This window comes from Gouania willdenowi, chromosome 4 (assembly GCF_900634775.1).
Source record: "Gouania willdenowi chromosome 4, fGouWil2.1, whole genome shotgun sequence".
Classification (NCBI taxonomy): Eukaryota; Metazoa; Chordata; class Actinopteri; order Blenniiformes; family Gobiesocidae; genus Gouania; species Gouania willdenowi.
The window spans coordinates 11,525,771-11,539,105 of NC_041047.1; the positions used below are offsets into that span (position 1 = coordinate 11,525,771).

General features: G+C 38.7%; 2 protein-coding genes and 1 long non-coding RNA gene across 5 annotated transcripts in view; 2 read left to right on the top strand and 1 right to left on the bottom strand.

The window, feature by feature from the left end:
- The window catches only part of anos1b (anosmin 1b), a 55,762-nt gene extending 53,926 nt beyond the window's left edge, over positions 1–1,836 (top strand). The window contains exons 14-15 of one of the 2 annotated variants that reach the window (XM_028445614.1): positions 912–1,067; positions 1,194–1,836. In XM_028445614.1, the coding sequence (XP_028301415.1) occupies positions 912–1,055 (144 nt within the window). In that variant the 3' untranslated portion in view covers positions 1,056–1,067; positions 1,194–1,836. The remainder of the gene's footprint in view (positions 1–911; positions 1,068–1,193) is intronic. The other variant, XM_028445612.1, reaches the window with a different exon arrangement.
- Positions 1,005–8,145, bottom strand: LOC114462664 (uncharacterized). Its single transcript, XR_003673994.1, has 3 exons — positions 8,022–8,145; positions 7,557–7,715; positions 1,005–1,106 (listed from the first exon to the last, which is right to left on the bottom strand). It is a non-coding gene; the product is annotated as an uncharacterized LOC114462664 (long non-coding RNA).
- Positions 2,960–12,546, top strand: LOC114462638 (protein ABHD8-like). Of its 2 annotated transcripts, none has more exons than XM_028445631.1 (5): positions 2,960–3,225; positions 7,506–8,312; positions 9,165–9,335; positions 9,565–9,781; positions 11,455–12,546. In XM_028445631.1, the coding sequence occupies exons 1-5, from the start codon at positions 3,164–3,166 to the stop codon at positions 11,692–11,694; spliced, it is 1,497 nt and encodes a 498-aa protein (XP_028301432.1). In that variant the 5' UTR covers positions 2,960–3,163; the 3' UTR covers positions 11,695–12,546. The 2 variants fall into 2 exon arrangements, with proteins under 2 accessions (XP_028301432.1, XP_028301433.1); XM_028445632.1 differs by lacking the exon at positions 2,960–3,225 and adding an exon at positions 7,309–7,398.
- The last annotated feature ends 789 nt before the right edge of the window (positions 12,547–13,335 follow it).

Consider the following 13,335-nt stretch of genomic DNA (forward strand, 5'->3'; position numbering starts at 1 on the left):
AAGTTTCTACATGAGATGTTTACTGTATGCAAAAGAACCGTGGCAAGATTTATTACCAAAAATAAACGTTGAGCTACTTTTTTTTACTTGTACTTCACTTATTCACGATTTATCGCGATTTTTTGGTTGCCGATTTTAAATTGATTTTTTTGAATGTAAAAAATCTGATTTTTTTTTAATGTTTTTGTGTATTTGTGCAATATTTCAGTGGTGGTTACAATGCTTTCAATGTGTTCAGATCACTGCTTAAACTGATACAACAGGATAAGTTATTTTCTCTTATTTTGTGCATTGTCAGTAACTCAGGGTGATTTATCCTTAATGTTCTCACTTACAGTTGTTACAAAGCCGTCATTATGTTGTCATGGTTACTTTGAGACTTCTACACAGTAGTTTCAGTGAAAAGAAACTTGTTGCACTTTATTTTATGATGGCAGTGTGTAACACTGCATTTTCTGTTTTTCAGTGAAAATGTGCAAAAACACTAATAATAAATAATAAATAGGATGTTTTGAAGCAAATAGTTTTGACTCAATTTGTCCTCTGAGTGATCAATATCTTCTGATGAACACATACAGCAACTTGATTTTTCATCTCTACGTTTAATTTTGATATTAACTGGGCAGAGTATCGTGATATTGCGATATATCGTGATATCGTATCGTGACCCTCATATCGCGAGATGTATCGTATTGCAACATCCTTGCCAATACTCACCCCTACTTGTACTCGAGTACAATGTCAATCAAGTAAGAGTACTTCTACTTCAGTAGGATCTATTATAAACTCTTTACAACTTTGGTTATAGGAAACTTGGAGCCTTTTTAAACCTAGCCCCTAGGGGGCAGTATAAAGAAAAGTACAGTACAGTATATTATATTAGTCTGTGTTCTCCTCTTTATTTTCCACAGACCCAGCGGTCAGTGACAGTTCCAAGGCTTCAGCCCGACAGTGTTTACCAGTTACACCTTCAGGTGTTGACGGCCGGGGGAAGAAATGGCGCTGCAGTCTCCAAAACTATTCATACTCCACCAATTACCGTCACACATCCATAGGTACCAGTACAGGTACTTTTCTTTTATATTGGTAATGTCGTTTTTCTTTATCTGAAAGTACAAAAAAAAACTGTGTAATAGTTTTATTCTAATATTTAAATCATGGTTTTGTCTTTTTGTTCCTCCAATTTCTTCCAGGCGATAATAACAACGCTGCCTGTTCTCCACAGTTCAACAGGACTATGAAGCAGTTTGAGTGAAGTTAGCATGAATAAAACTGTCTCAATAAAGAAAATCTTCCTTTATGAAGTGCATAGCTCTCTTAAAACATATATTCCCGACATGGATTATGTGATTTATTATTCTTTTCATCTCGTTTCAAAGCAAATGAGGATGTAAAGTTTGTTCTGATAGAGATAAACCGTTTAAGTTGCAGACGTATTTACAGTAATATGTTGAGCCACATCCACAAGCAAAACTCTTGCAATGACATTGACTTATTTTTGACTATTGGATCACATTCATCTAGTCTAATACTGTCAGGGAACTGTAAAGAGACATTATTATTGCTGTTTTGTGTCACATTAGTTTGGAATAATATGGCACTGACTTTCTGTGCAAAAATAAAATGTATAACACCCATTTATTTCCAAAGTGTAATGTGCCGCAATATGTTTGAAGCTAGTGAATGTCACTTTGTGTTGTAAGATGTTGTTTTTATTGTGATTATTAGTTACTTTTTTTCTGAAATGCGGATGAAGTTTACTGGCCGATCCCTTACAAACTTTTTTTTTTTTTTTTTCCTAACATTTTTACAGTTTGTTAAACTCTATGGTCTGTCTGTGGTGAACTTTCTTTTTTTGCCTTTCAAAAATCCATTAAATTGTTTTTGAAATTGTTGAAAGCTACTGGGATCGTGAAGCCAGTTTTGACCTTTTGTTACACATGTTTGTTTGTTTTGTCTTTTTCTTTCACTGTTTGAAATTTGATGTATTTATTTTATTTCCTGTATTAGTTTTATAATAAATATTAGAAAAGAACAATGTCTCGTGAGTCATTGATGTGGCTGATCACAGTCATAGCAGGGATAAGATGCTGTATACTGTACGTGTAGGGTTCATTAGTGCAGAAAATCATACGTTACACTTATTTATACAAGAAGTCATCTGAAAGCTAGCTCTGTTATGGACATTACAGAGACGCATCAAGAACAAAAACAAATCTAATTGCAGGCAACATAGCAATGGTTAGCATTAGCATTATACTGTAACATAGCCAGAGTGTTGTAGTCTGTCCCAGCTCGTAGAGGGCAGAAGACAAGGGAGGCATACAGTATGTTATATTAATCATTGGGAAGTTCCATTAAAATATAAAACAGCTATCACCACCTTTCACTCCCACCTCTCTCCTTCACCAGAATATGTGAATACATTTTCATATTTTTGGATTCATTAATTCAATTCACATGATTGAAAAGGAATTAAAAGTATTTTAATGATAAAACATTGTAAAATGTCCTGTGAACACGTGCTTGTGCCATGGATGTTAAATCCAGGTTCCAATCACGTTGATCAAAGGCACACTTCACTTTTCTGATGAAAGTAAAGTGTGCCTTTCATTCAGGAATCAAAGTCCAAGGGTTTAAAGGAAGACGGTGATGGTAATGGTGATTTCTTCACAGTATTCTAATTCTAATTTTTTAAAATCTGGTTTTCATGGGTTTTATGAGCTGAAAGCCCAAATTATATGTAAAAATAAACAAATAAATACTTTAAATTGTGGGCCCTGAAGCTATGAAAGTTGAACTTTTTGAATGGAATTATGGAAATTAAGCAACTTTTCCATGATATTCTAATTTTTTTTGGAAAGGGTCTGTATGTCTATGGTCTGTTCTTTCTACTCATAGTGAAGGTAACAGCTCCCTCTAGTGGACAGACACTACTGCTGAGTCTTTAAAGCCTCTATAACAGCTGATGGTGGAGCTGAGGAAGTTCTCATTGAACATCTGACATAAAGGTGAAGCTCAGAGAACCTCCAATAAAAACACATAAACATGTAGACATAGTGACAGTGGGACAGTACAACCACCGTGTGGAAACTAAGGACACGACATCCTGATAAATGAGATTATTGGATTGACTGCAACAGATTATAGCTTCCCTCCATCGATGAAGGAAAAGAAACCAATTCAACCTATTCATTATTACCGATTTCTGAGGGCTAATGACAGGTAAGCACTTATTTATTTGTATGTTTTTGTTGTAGTAGCAGAAAAATGTGGATGTTATTTTCAAAGGACTGTTATCCAGACATAGATTAGTGGTTTTGAAGTATTTACTGCATGTCTTGGTCTATTTTATATATATATATATAAAATATATATATATATATATATATATATATATATATATATATATGCTTGTTAAGTTTAATGCTGTTATACACATTTACCATTTGGCATTTTAATACAATTATCTGATGTTTAAAGTAGCAACATAAATTGGATCTTGTTTCTTATTGCATCAGTGAACAGTCTGTTGAATGTCACAACAACAACAAACCACACAGGAAGGTGAAGGGTTTGCTCTTTTAAAAATGATCACAAATTAATGACAAAATGTGAACTTTTAAATGAGAACATCAGATACAGTAGCAGGCTTTCACACAATAAACCAAAATATGTTTCTATTTAAGGAAGTATTAAAAACCTGTGTCATACTTGTGTTCGTGAAATTATGAATAACATGTTTTTAAATAGTCCAACCGCCAAGGGTTAAATGATACATGACTCAAGTCCATGACAGAAAGAACTAACAATGAATCCTCAAAGCAGCTAATGGTGGGTCCATTCAGAAGAATTTTGGATACATAAACTTTACACACGAAAGCAAACGTAGTTTGAAAATATCTTTTCTTTAGAAGAATCAGTTTGAGGTTGGAATTTCTTTGAAAAACCTCAGACCTCATTCCTGTCATATACCTGTGAGATACACAGAAAGTACACCTGAAAATGATAGAACATTAAGGATCTGCTGCCAAGAACGCAAAAAAAGTGATTTACAGTATCAAGCATCTGCAGACCTGGGTACACTGCATTCTTTGTTCGCTGTGTAATACACACTAAGCTTTCATTTAATTCCAGAGATAGTTTGGGCCTATGTGAGTATATATATTTCACAGTTTGGCAATAGCGGAAAATATTAATTACTACAGAAATACACTGGAAACTAATTGCTTGAACTTTCGTTGAAAGAAAGAACAGAATTTCACAAACACAAATATAAATGATTGAATATGGGCCAAAACTTTACAATGAAAATTACAAAAGTTGAAACATGAATCATTTATGCTAATGGGATTTGTTTTGTAGTTATTCTGGGTAATAAACAAAAACAAATTGTTTAGGTTCAATCCTTTAAGAAAATACACACAACTACAACAACAACTGTGTGGGAACGGGACATAACCCTGTTTGGGGACAGGACACAACCCCATGTGGGGCGGGTCACAACCCTGTGTGAGGACAGGACACAACCCCATGTGGGGCGGGTCACAACCCTGTGTGAGGACAGGATACAACCCCATGTGGGGCGGGTCACAACCCTGTGTGAGGACAGGATACAACCCCATGTGGGGCGGGTCACAACTCTGTGTGAGGACGGGACACAACTCTGTGTGTGGACAGTACATAACCCTGTGTCGGGACAGGACACAATCCTGTGTGGGGACAGGACATAACTCTGTGTGGGGACAGGACACAATCCTGTGTGGGGACAGGACATAACTCTGTGTGGGGACAGGACACAATCTTGTGTGGGGACAGAACATAACCCTGTGTCGGGACAGGACACAATCCTGTGTAGGGACAGGACACAATCCTGTGTGGGGACGGGACACAAGTCACAACCCTGTGTGAGGACAGGACACAACTCTGTGTGGGGCGGGTCACAATCCTGTGTGAGGACAGGACACAACTCTGTGTGGGGCGGGTCACAATCCTGTGTGGGGACAGGACACAACCCTGCTTGAGGACAGGACACAACCCGTGTGGGGACAGGTCACAACCCTGGGAATGGGACACTATCCTCCTGTGTGGGGCGGGTCACAACCCTGAGTGGGGATAGGTCACAACCCTGCTTGAGGACAGGACTCAGCCCTGTGTGGGGACAGGACATAACTCTTTATGGGGACAGGACACAATCCTGTGTGGGGACAGGACACAATCCTGTGTGGGGACAGGTCACAACCCTGCTTGAGGACAGGACACAACCCGTGTGGGGCGGGTCACAACTCTGTGTGTGGACAGGACACAACCCTGTGTGCGACTGGAGATGGACAGATTGTGAGATGTGGATTTAGACGGAGACACTGAGTATAATCCTCTGTTGTAGGGAGGAGAACGGCAGGATAATGCCATAGCAACAGAGTCTTTAGACCTTGTTTGATTACTGTGTTGTTGCTGTGCTGGTAATAGAACTGAGTGAGAACTCGTATTGATTATTGTTCTCAACTAACTGTACATAAGACACAATTTTATAGTTTATTATCAACTTTGATTAATCCATAAGTGATGTTCCTTTTACTCCCTTTATTATTTAATATTGCCCTGGAAGCATTTCTAAACAAACTACCTGCACTCTGTAGTTTTGACTGGCAGTGTTGTGGAAAATGCAGTAGTGGCAACAGAGCGATCACATGGCAGACAGCTCTAACTCAGCGAGCTATTCACATCCACATCTATTTATAGCTCCAAAGACAGCACTGAGGGAAGAAGCTGCTCACATACGTCTGACAGAAGGTCCCCAGGGTTTAACTTGTTATTTTGATGGCACATTAAAAAAAAAAAAACACACACCAGCCTTTTTATTTTGTTAAAAACCCTATATTGTATAATTCCACATAGTGCACCACAGTAATCTGTTTTTTCACAGACATTGTTTCGCTTGACATTTTTATTCTAGTTTGTTCCCGGTATCCCCCCGTCATATCACCTCACTCCTTGAGACATTTATTTCTGTCCAGATTCTGACCTTTCTGTGTAAACCTGAAAATAAACATCCACCGTTGTTTTTTCTGCTACTTTTATTTCATGAAAACACCAGAAATGTGTTGGGAAGTCAGTGTGACAGAGTTTTTGGGGGCAAACACAAGAAATTACAGTCAGAATGTTGTAAAAAACACTTCTATGCATCTGTCTACAGGACTCCACATCCCACAATGCAATGTTGGATGTGGAGTGTTAGTGTTAATTTTGTGATAGGTGTTGAATTGACAGAAACAGATCATGTCTTACAAGTTCAATCTAAATGCTAAAGTAAAATAAATGGCAGAAACATCCAATGTTTTGAAACGTGAGCCTTCATTGGTCCCGTCCCTATGAATAACCAAGAAAAAAAAAGTGTGTATTTGTGTCACATTTGATACATCGGGTCTCAATGCTCAAATATAAAAACGTAATAAATAACCTGTCTACAAATTGGTAATTCCATACATACATAAGAACCTTTTTTAGTGCTATTTTCATGCAACAATGAGATATCCACCAATGGATGGCATGGTGAAGTCTATAACATGTAACATTTCACTTATTTTTCCTCATTTTGTGGATCACAAACTTTATATTTTGCATGATGGTAGGCCTGAAAACAGTTTCTGTCCACTCAGCATTTTTCACAGTATACATGAAAAATGTGGCTTGCACAATGCTTACATCTCTGTCTGTTTCCCATGTTGGTTACCAATATAATGCAATTTAAACATTTATTTTGTTTACTTGAAAAATAATAAAATACTTTTTGTTGCTTGATGGTATGTAAAAAGTACATAATGCAATAAAATGAGAATTGACTGATTTAGAGCTACATGACCTCATATACCTGCTGTATCAAATCTGATACACTATTTTCAACACAGTTCTATTAAAACAGATTATGAAATATAACCTAATATCCCACTGCATCAACCCAGTAACTCTTCCTATTGATGTTTCAGTAAAAGATTTGCTTTCTTACCTCAATATTTTCAAAATTGGAAAAGTTCTAATCTTGTAGAGTTGCTGGAAAAGCCTCTGCTGAACTAATTACTGCCCCATGGTGAATTATCCTTTTATTGCATGCTAATAATTGTACATATCAGGGTTTTCAAGAAAAAAAAAAAAACTTGATCATGTAGAGAGTTCCAAAACTCATGTAGCAAATATGATACGTTTGGCGTTATTTAATCTTCTAGACCAAGTTGCTTTTCTTAAAATTAAAAATGCAGATAATGGGTATCTACTGTGGGTGGTTCCTGTCTTTCTGTGTGAAGTTTGCATGTGTTCTCCAACATTGCACACCTTAACTGAGCTGTCATAGGCACCAACAACCTGATAAGGATAAACAGGTGGTGGAGTTTTCTTGGATAAGTGAGTACGAAAGGTGACCTGTGTGTGTGTAAATGTACTATGGCTTGTGCTTGACTTTGGTTGTGAGCTCATGCGTTGCCTTTTCTTTGTGACTGTGTTCCCTACAGACTGGCAGCCATGCTGACCAGTTTTATGGAAGGTCTGCTCTGCTGCCTCACCTCCAAACCTGCCAACGTTGTGGTTCCTGTGGAGACCTCAGAGCTTGCAGACGGATATGAGTTTGTGGAGGTAAAACCGGGACGCGTCCTGCGGGTTCGACACATCGTTCCTGACCGACCAGTGGAAGAGGTGCCCAGTGATCAGGGTGGGATCGTCAGCTGCAAAAGAAAGATTACAGTGTATCGTAATGGACAGCTGTACATTGAGAACTTAGGGGAAAAGGCCAGTGGAGAGTTGAAGTCCTGTCAGAATGGCGAGACTGAGCCAAACAGCACCGTGGAGGTGGAACTTGCAGACAGTGTGAAGTCATCGCCACTTCTAAGCCTTCCTGAGGCCAGTTTAGAGTCAGTCTCAACTGGAAACAGTGGCCCTTCTGAAACAGGAGGAGTAGGAGACACTCCTGCTTCTGCACAGACTGAGACCCCACAACCACCCAGGAGGCGTAGGAGAAAACCCAAACGCACCGTAGTGATTGACTGTGAGAGGAAGATCTCTGCCTGCAAAGGGACGCATGCAGACGTAGTGCTGTTTTTCATCCATGGGGTGGGCGGCTCACTGGATATCTGGGGGAACCAGCTGGACTTCTTCTCACGGCAGGGCTACGAGGTGATCGCCCCAGACCTCGCAGGTCATGGAGCGAGCTCAGCACCTCAGATTGCTGCTGCATATACTTTCTATGCCTTGGCTGAGGATATGAAACTGATATTTAAGAGATACGCACGAAAGAGGAATATTCTCATTGGCCATTCTTATGGGTAAATATCTGACAAATTCACATAAACATCATATTTTCTCACCACTAGTGAAGGACTGATTTGAAAAAAAACAAAAATGTTAATGTTAGAACTCAGACTTTATAGGGTTAGGGTTTGGGATTTAAGTGTCTCCTGCCTGAACATGAACAGGTTTTTCTTGGTTGAAAACATACAGCTGCTATTTAGGACCAAAGTTGAATTACACACAAATTAGGTTTATTATAAATTAAAGACTTTTTCACTGTAATTCAGGGAAGGAAGTGACTATACCTCCTGAAAAAGTAACGGTTTGATTTCAAGTGAAGGCTTTTCTTACCTTTTCTTTGACCATGTTTTAGTTTTCTCTTTGTTATTTAATTTCCTTTTATTCTTTAGAATAATTATTTCACTATAACAACATATCTAAGCAATAAAACCTTAGAAATTTCAACTATTACCTGACTAATTTCAACCTTTATGATGTTGCCCACTAGTTTGAAAATAAGATAACACCAACTAATTGGAAGTAGGTTCAGGATGAGTTTCCTTTCAAAATAAAAGTTTATTGAGAAGAAACCTTAACTCGGGAAATTTCAGTGTACGAGTGACCTCTGAGTAAGAAAAATAGTATTTTCAACTACAACTGTTGCAGGTTTGTGCAGTTTTTTTTTAGTAGACAGAACGTTTTGTTGATTTTGGTTTGATTGCTTTTTATATTTGTATTAATTGCTGATTTTTTTTTTTTATTGTTGGCTGGATTATAGTTTTTCACTTAAAATATGCTCAATGTCTTTAGCATTGCTTTCATAATTGCAGCATTTATTGTTGCGTCATTGTTCTGTCCTGTAACCCACGCTGGTTTTTCTTGTGCAGAGTGTCGTTCTGCACTTTTTTGGCTCACGAGTTTCCAGATCAGATTCACAAGATGGTGATGATCAATGGCGGAGGTCCCACAGCTCTGGAACCAAGCATCTGCTCCATCTTTAACCTTCCCACCTGTGTGCTCCACTGCCTCTCGCCTCTGTTCGCCTGGAGCTTCCTCAAGTAAGACATGACGGCAAAGAGCATCTTATTGGAATGATCATTAGAAAATAACATTTTGGTCTTTTGAACTTTAACCAAACAAACTACAGCCTTTGTGAGAATTTTCAATATAACGAGCTGGTAATCTGTTAATTCTGCCTCATGTTATCTTGAATTTGTGTTGTTTAGTTCTGTTTTATTGGGAGCCACTTGTGACTCGGGTAAATCTCCTTTGCTCTGCCTCCTGCAGGGCTGGCTTTGCTCGGCAGGGCTCCAAGGAGAAGCAATTGCTAAAAAAAAACAATGCCTTCAACGTGTCGTCCTTTGTGTTGCGTGCCATGATGAGTGGGCAGTACTGGCCAGAGGGTGACGAGGTTTACCACGCTGAGCTCACAGTGCCTATTCTACTGGTTCATGGCATGCACGACAAGTTTGTACCTGTGGATGAGGACCAGCGCATGGCAGAGGTAGATCTCATGTTGACCATTGTTACGACTAAAACAGTGAAAATACAAATACTTGTAATAAACACAGGAAAATGCAACATTTTACAGTCCTATTAGTATTTATCTGATGTACTGTCAGACACATCCCGTTTTATCTCTGCTGAAAAGTATGGAAAGCGGTTTGAGCGTAAATTTGATATTTGCGATATCAACCATAGTTAAGGTAGTGCTCAAATTTGGTTTACTAGTGCTCAAGTACACTTTACGAGTAGTAGTAGACTTAAAGTATGTTACTAGTCAAAACTCAAAGTTTTACTAGTACAACTAGTCTAATAGTAGACGATTTTGCTTTACTAATAAGGTTAGTTTGCCAGAAAACCTTCACTAGTAGAACAAACTTTTGTTCACTAGTCGTGCAATGGTCTAAGTCCTACCTGGAGGAGCAAAGTTATTTTTTAAGCATTCGAAACTGCAAATCTGACAGAACAACAATGTCTTGTTGTCGACCGTGGCTCAGGTGGTAGAGCGGTCTTAACGAGAGGTTGGGGGTTTGATCCCAGTCTATACACACTGAACCTTAAGTTGCTCCCAGTGGTCGACTAGCGCCTTGCATGGCAGCTCAGTCCCATTGGTGTGTGAAGGTGAGTGTGAATGGGTGAATGAACTGATATTGTAAAGCGCTTTGAGACTACTTCAGTGTAGAGATAAAGCGATATATAAATCAAGAACATTTACCAATTCCATTAGTGGGGTTCCTCAGGGCTCTGTTCTTGGACCCCTTCTGTTTAGCCTCTATATGGTTACTTGAGGCCAAATTCTACAGAACTGTAAGGTTGATTATCAGAGCTACACAGACGACACACAACTATATCTGTCACTGAACCCAGATGACTATGGTTCTATTGAGGTGTTGTGTGATTGTTTAGAAAAAGTAAACTGCTGGATGAATGGAAACTTCCTTCAACTAAATCATGACAAGATGGAGGTGATTGTCTTTGGTAACAAGGAAAAGTGAGTAACTTGAGTTTTGAGCTTTAAAAGCTAAAGACCAAGTCCGAAACCTTGGTGTTCTGAATGACTCAGATCTTACATATAGCAGTCATTAAATCTATCACAACAACAGCTTCTACCACCTAAAGAACATCTCCAGAGTGAACATTTTAATGACTCAGAAAGATCAAGGGAAGCTGGACCATGCTTTTATCTCCAGCAGACTGACATTTGTAATGGTCTTCTGACAGGAATCCCCCAAAAGAGCCTGAATTTGCTTTTCCCCACCCCCCTTAAAAGAATACAATGCTTACTTGTACTACTAGGTGACACCTTTTACTGCACTAGTAAAGTGTACTCATGCACTAGTAAACAAAAATTGAGTACACGTGCTCCAAATTTGAGTAGTAATAGTAGTGCCACCTAGTGTCAAAGAGTGAAAAAGTGTAGTTCCAGTATTATTGAATTATCTGAGTGCAACTTCTTCTTATGTTTTTCTCACAATTGATAATTAAAGGCAGTTTAAAGAACCACTGGTAATATTTTTTCTATCCAGATATCTTAGCTTTTAGAACTTAAACAAACAGTGCTAATTCAGTGTAAAGTAACACAAATACAAATAAATAAATCAATGTTAACCTTACCTTACTTATGACATTCCTTTATTAAATAGAGAACTTCCTGCATCTTCTGTTTTATTCCAGATCCTCCTGATGGCGTTCCTGAAGGTCCTGGAGGACGGGAGTCACATGATCATGTTGGAGTCTCCTGATATGGTGAACACACTCCTGCACGAGTTCTTTCTCTGGGAGCCAGTCACACTTCCACCTCTAAAGAAAGAGTCCAAAGCCCGCCCAGAGACCGCCAAAGCTCAAAGCAACACCACCAAGGTTTTTTCTGAACCTGCCAAAGTCCGACCTGCCTCAGCCAGGCAGAACTCCTGATCCAGCACTCTAAAGTGATGTTTAAACTCTAGGAGACTGGAACCAATGAGACAGACTGGTTTTACTGCAGATACTGCACGACAGTCATGATGTTGAAAAAGCAACAACTTTGCATGTGATGAGACGAACAGGCTCCAGTGCTCAGATCATTACGGCCAGTCTTAGACATGCAGCTAAAGGACATTTGGATATGACCTGTGGGTTAGAGATGAACAGAAAGGAACTGTGAAAGAATCAAAAAACTGCTTATCTTCTAAATCTGATTGTTGCTCTTTTGTGACTACTTTTATATTTAATTACAATAAACTTCACCTGTTCTAAAGGTGAGACGTTCAAAATCTGTGTTAATGCATTTTCACTTGCTTCATTCTACAACAGGGTTTATTCACCTCTAGTCCTCGAGGGCCAGATTCCTGAGACCTTTAGATGTGTCCCTGCTCCTACACACCTGGATCAAATGAATGGTTCGTTATCATTGCTTCTGCAGAGCTTGATGACAACACATTGGTTTCAACCAGGTGTGTTGGAGCAGGGAGACATTTAAAAGTCTCAGGAATCCGTCCCTCGAGGACTAGAGTTGAATACCCCTGTTCTACAACCAAACAAATTATACACACACATGCAATTTAACATTGTTTTTTATTTTTAAATGAACTACTATCCACAAATTGACCTAATTATTAAGGCAGGTATTCTGTTAATTCATTCCAAATGTATGATGTTGTTTTAAGCCAGTTGAAATCCAATGTCTTTCATTTTGTTCTTAGATGACATCACATGGATGCTGAGATTCAGGGAGCAGTTTGTTTATGGTTTTTTTATTAATAAATAAAATCACTGCTTTTCAAATCAGATCACACTCTTTGCTGTATTTCTAGCTGGAACCAAAACTTTTGTTATTAGTTTCAACCCTTTAGGTTTTGTATCATCAGCACTTTTAACAAGATACAAGATAAACACTGTCTTAGGATCAGTACTCAATACGGTAGAAAGGCCATCAATCCATGCGTACAGGTTCATGGATTGTTCATTGTTTAGATATATTCCGTCAAACCTCCCTGTGACACTGACAATGATAGAAAGCTGATTATTTTCACAGAAAACCTTAGATAACAGACATAAAGTATTGTGATGCCGGTGAATCCAGCCTTGGTGTTGTTCTGTGTTGCCATGTCTGGGTTGCCACGTTGGGTGTTTCCCGTGTGTGTTTGCCGCCCTGGGTTGATGTATGTGACTGTGACGTTTCCTTTTGTTGTGTCCTCACTCTCGCGTTAGTTCGTGGCGGGCGGGAGTAGAACGAGATTTAGATAAGTGTTGGCGGGAGGAGAAGTTAGTTCATGTCTGACAGTGTGGATGGTGTGTGTAACAACACTGTGTACGATTTTCCTGCTCTATAACCAGCAATTTAAAGCGACTTCTGACAAGACTTCAGCAATCCTTATTTCACGGCTCATCCACACTACAGTATATTTATGCCCTCTACTCCTCCATGCTCATTAAGATAAGGTGGTATTTGTGGACAGTTAAAAGATAAATGTGTACAATTTTTTCCAAGAAGCTAAAAGAATGATTCAGGATATAAAACAAAAAAGCAATAAGCACAAGTTATCGTTTAGACTTTTTTCATTTATTGAAGAAGCA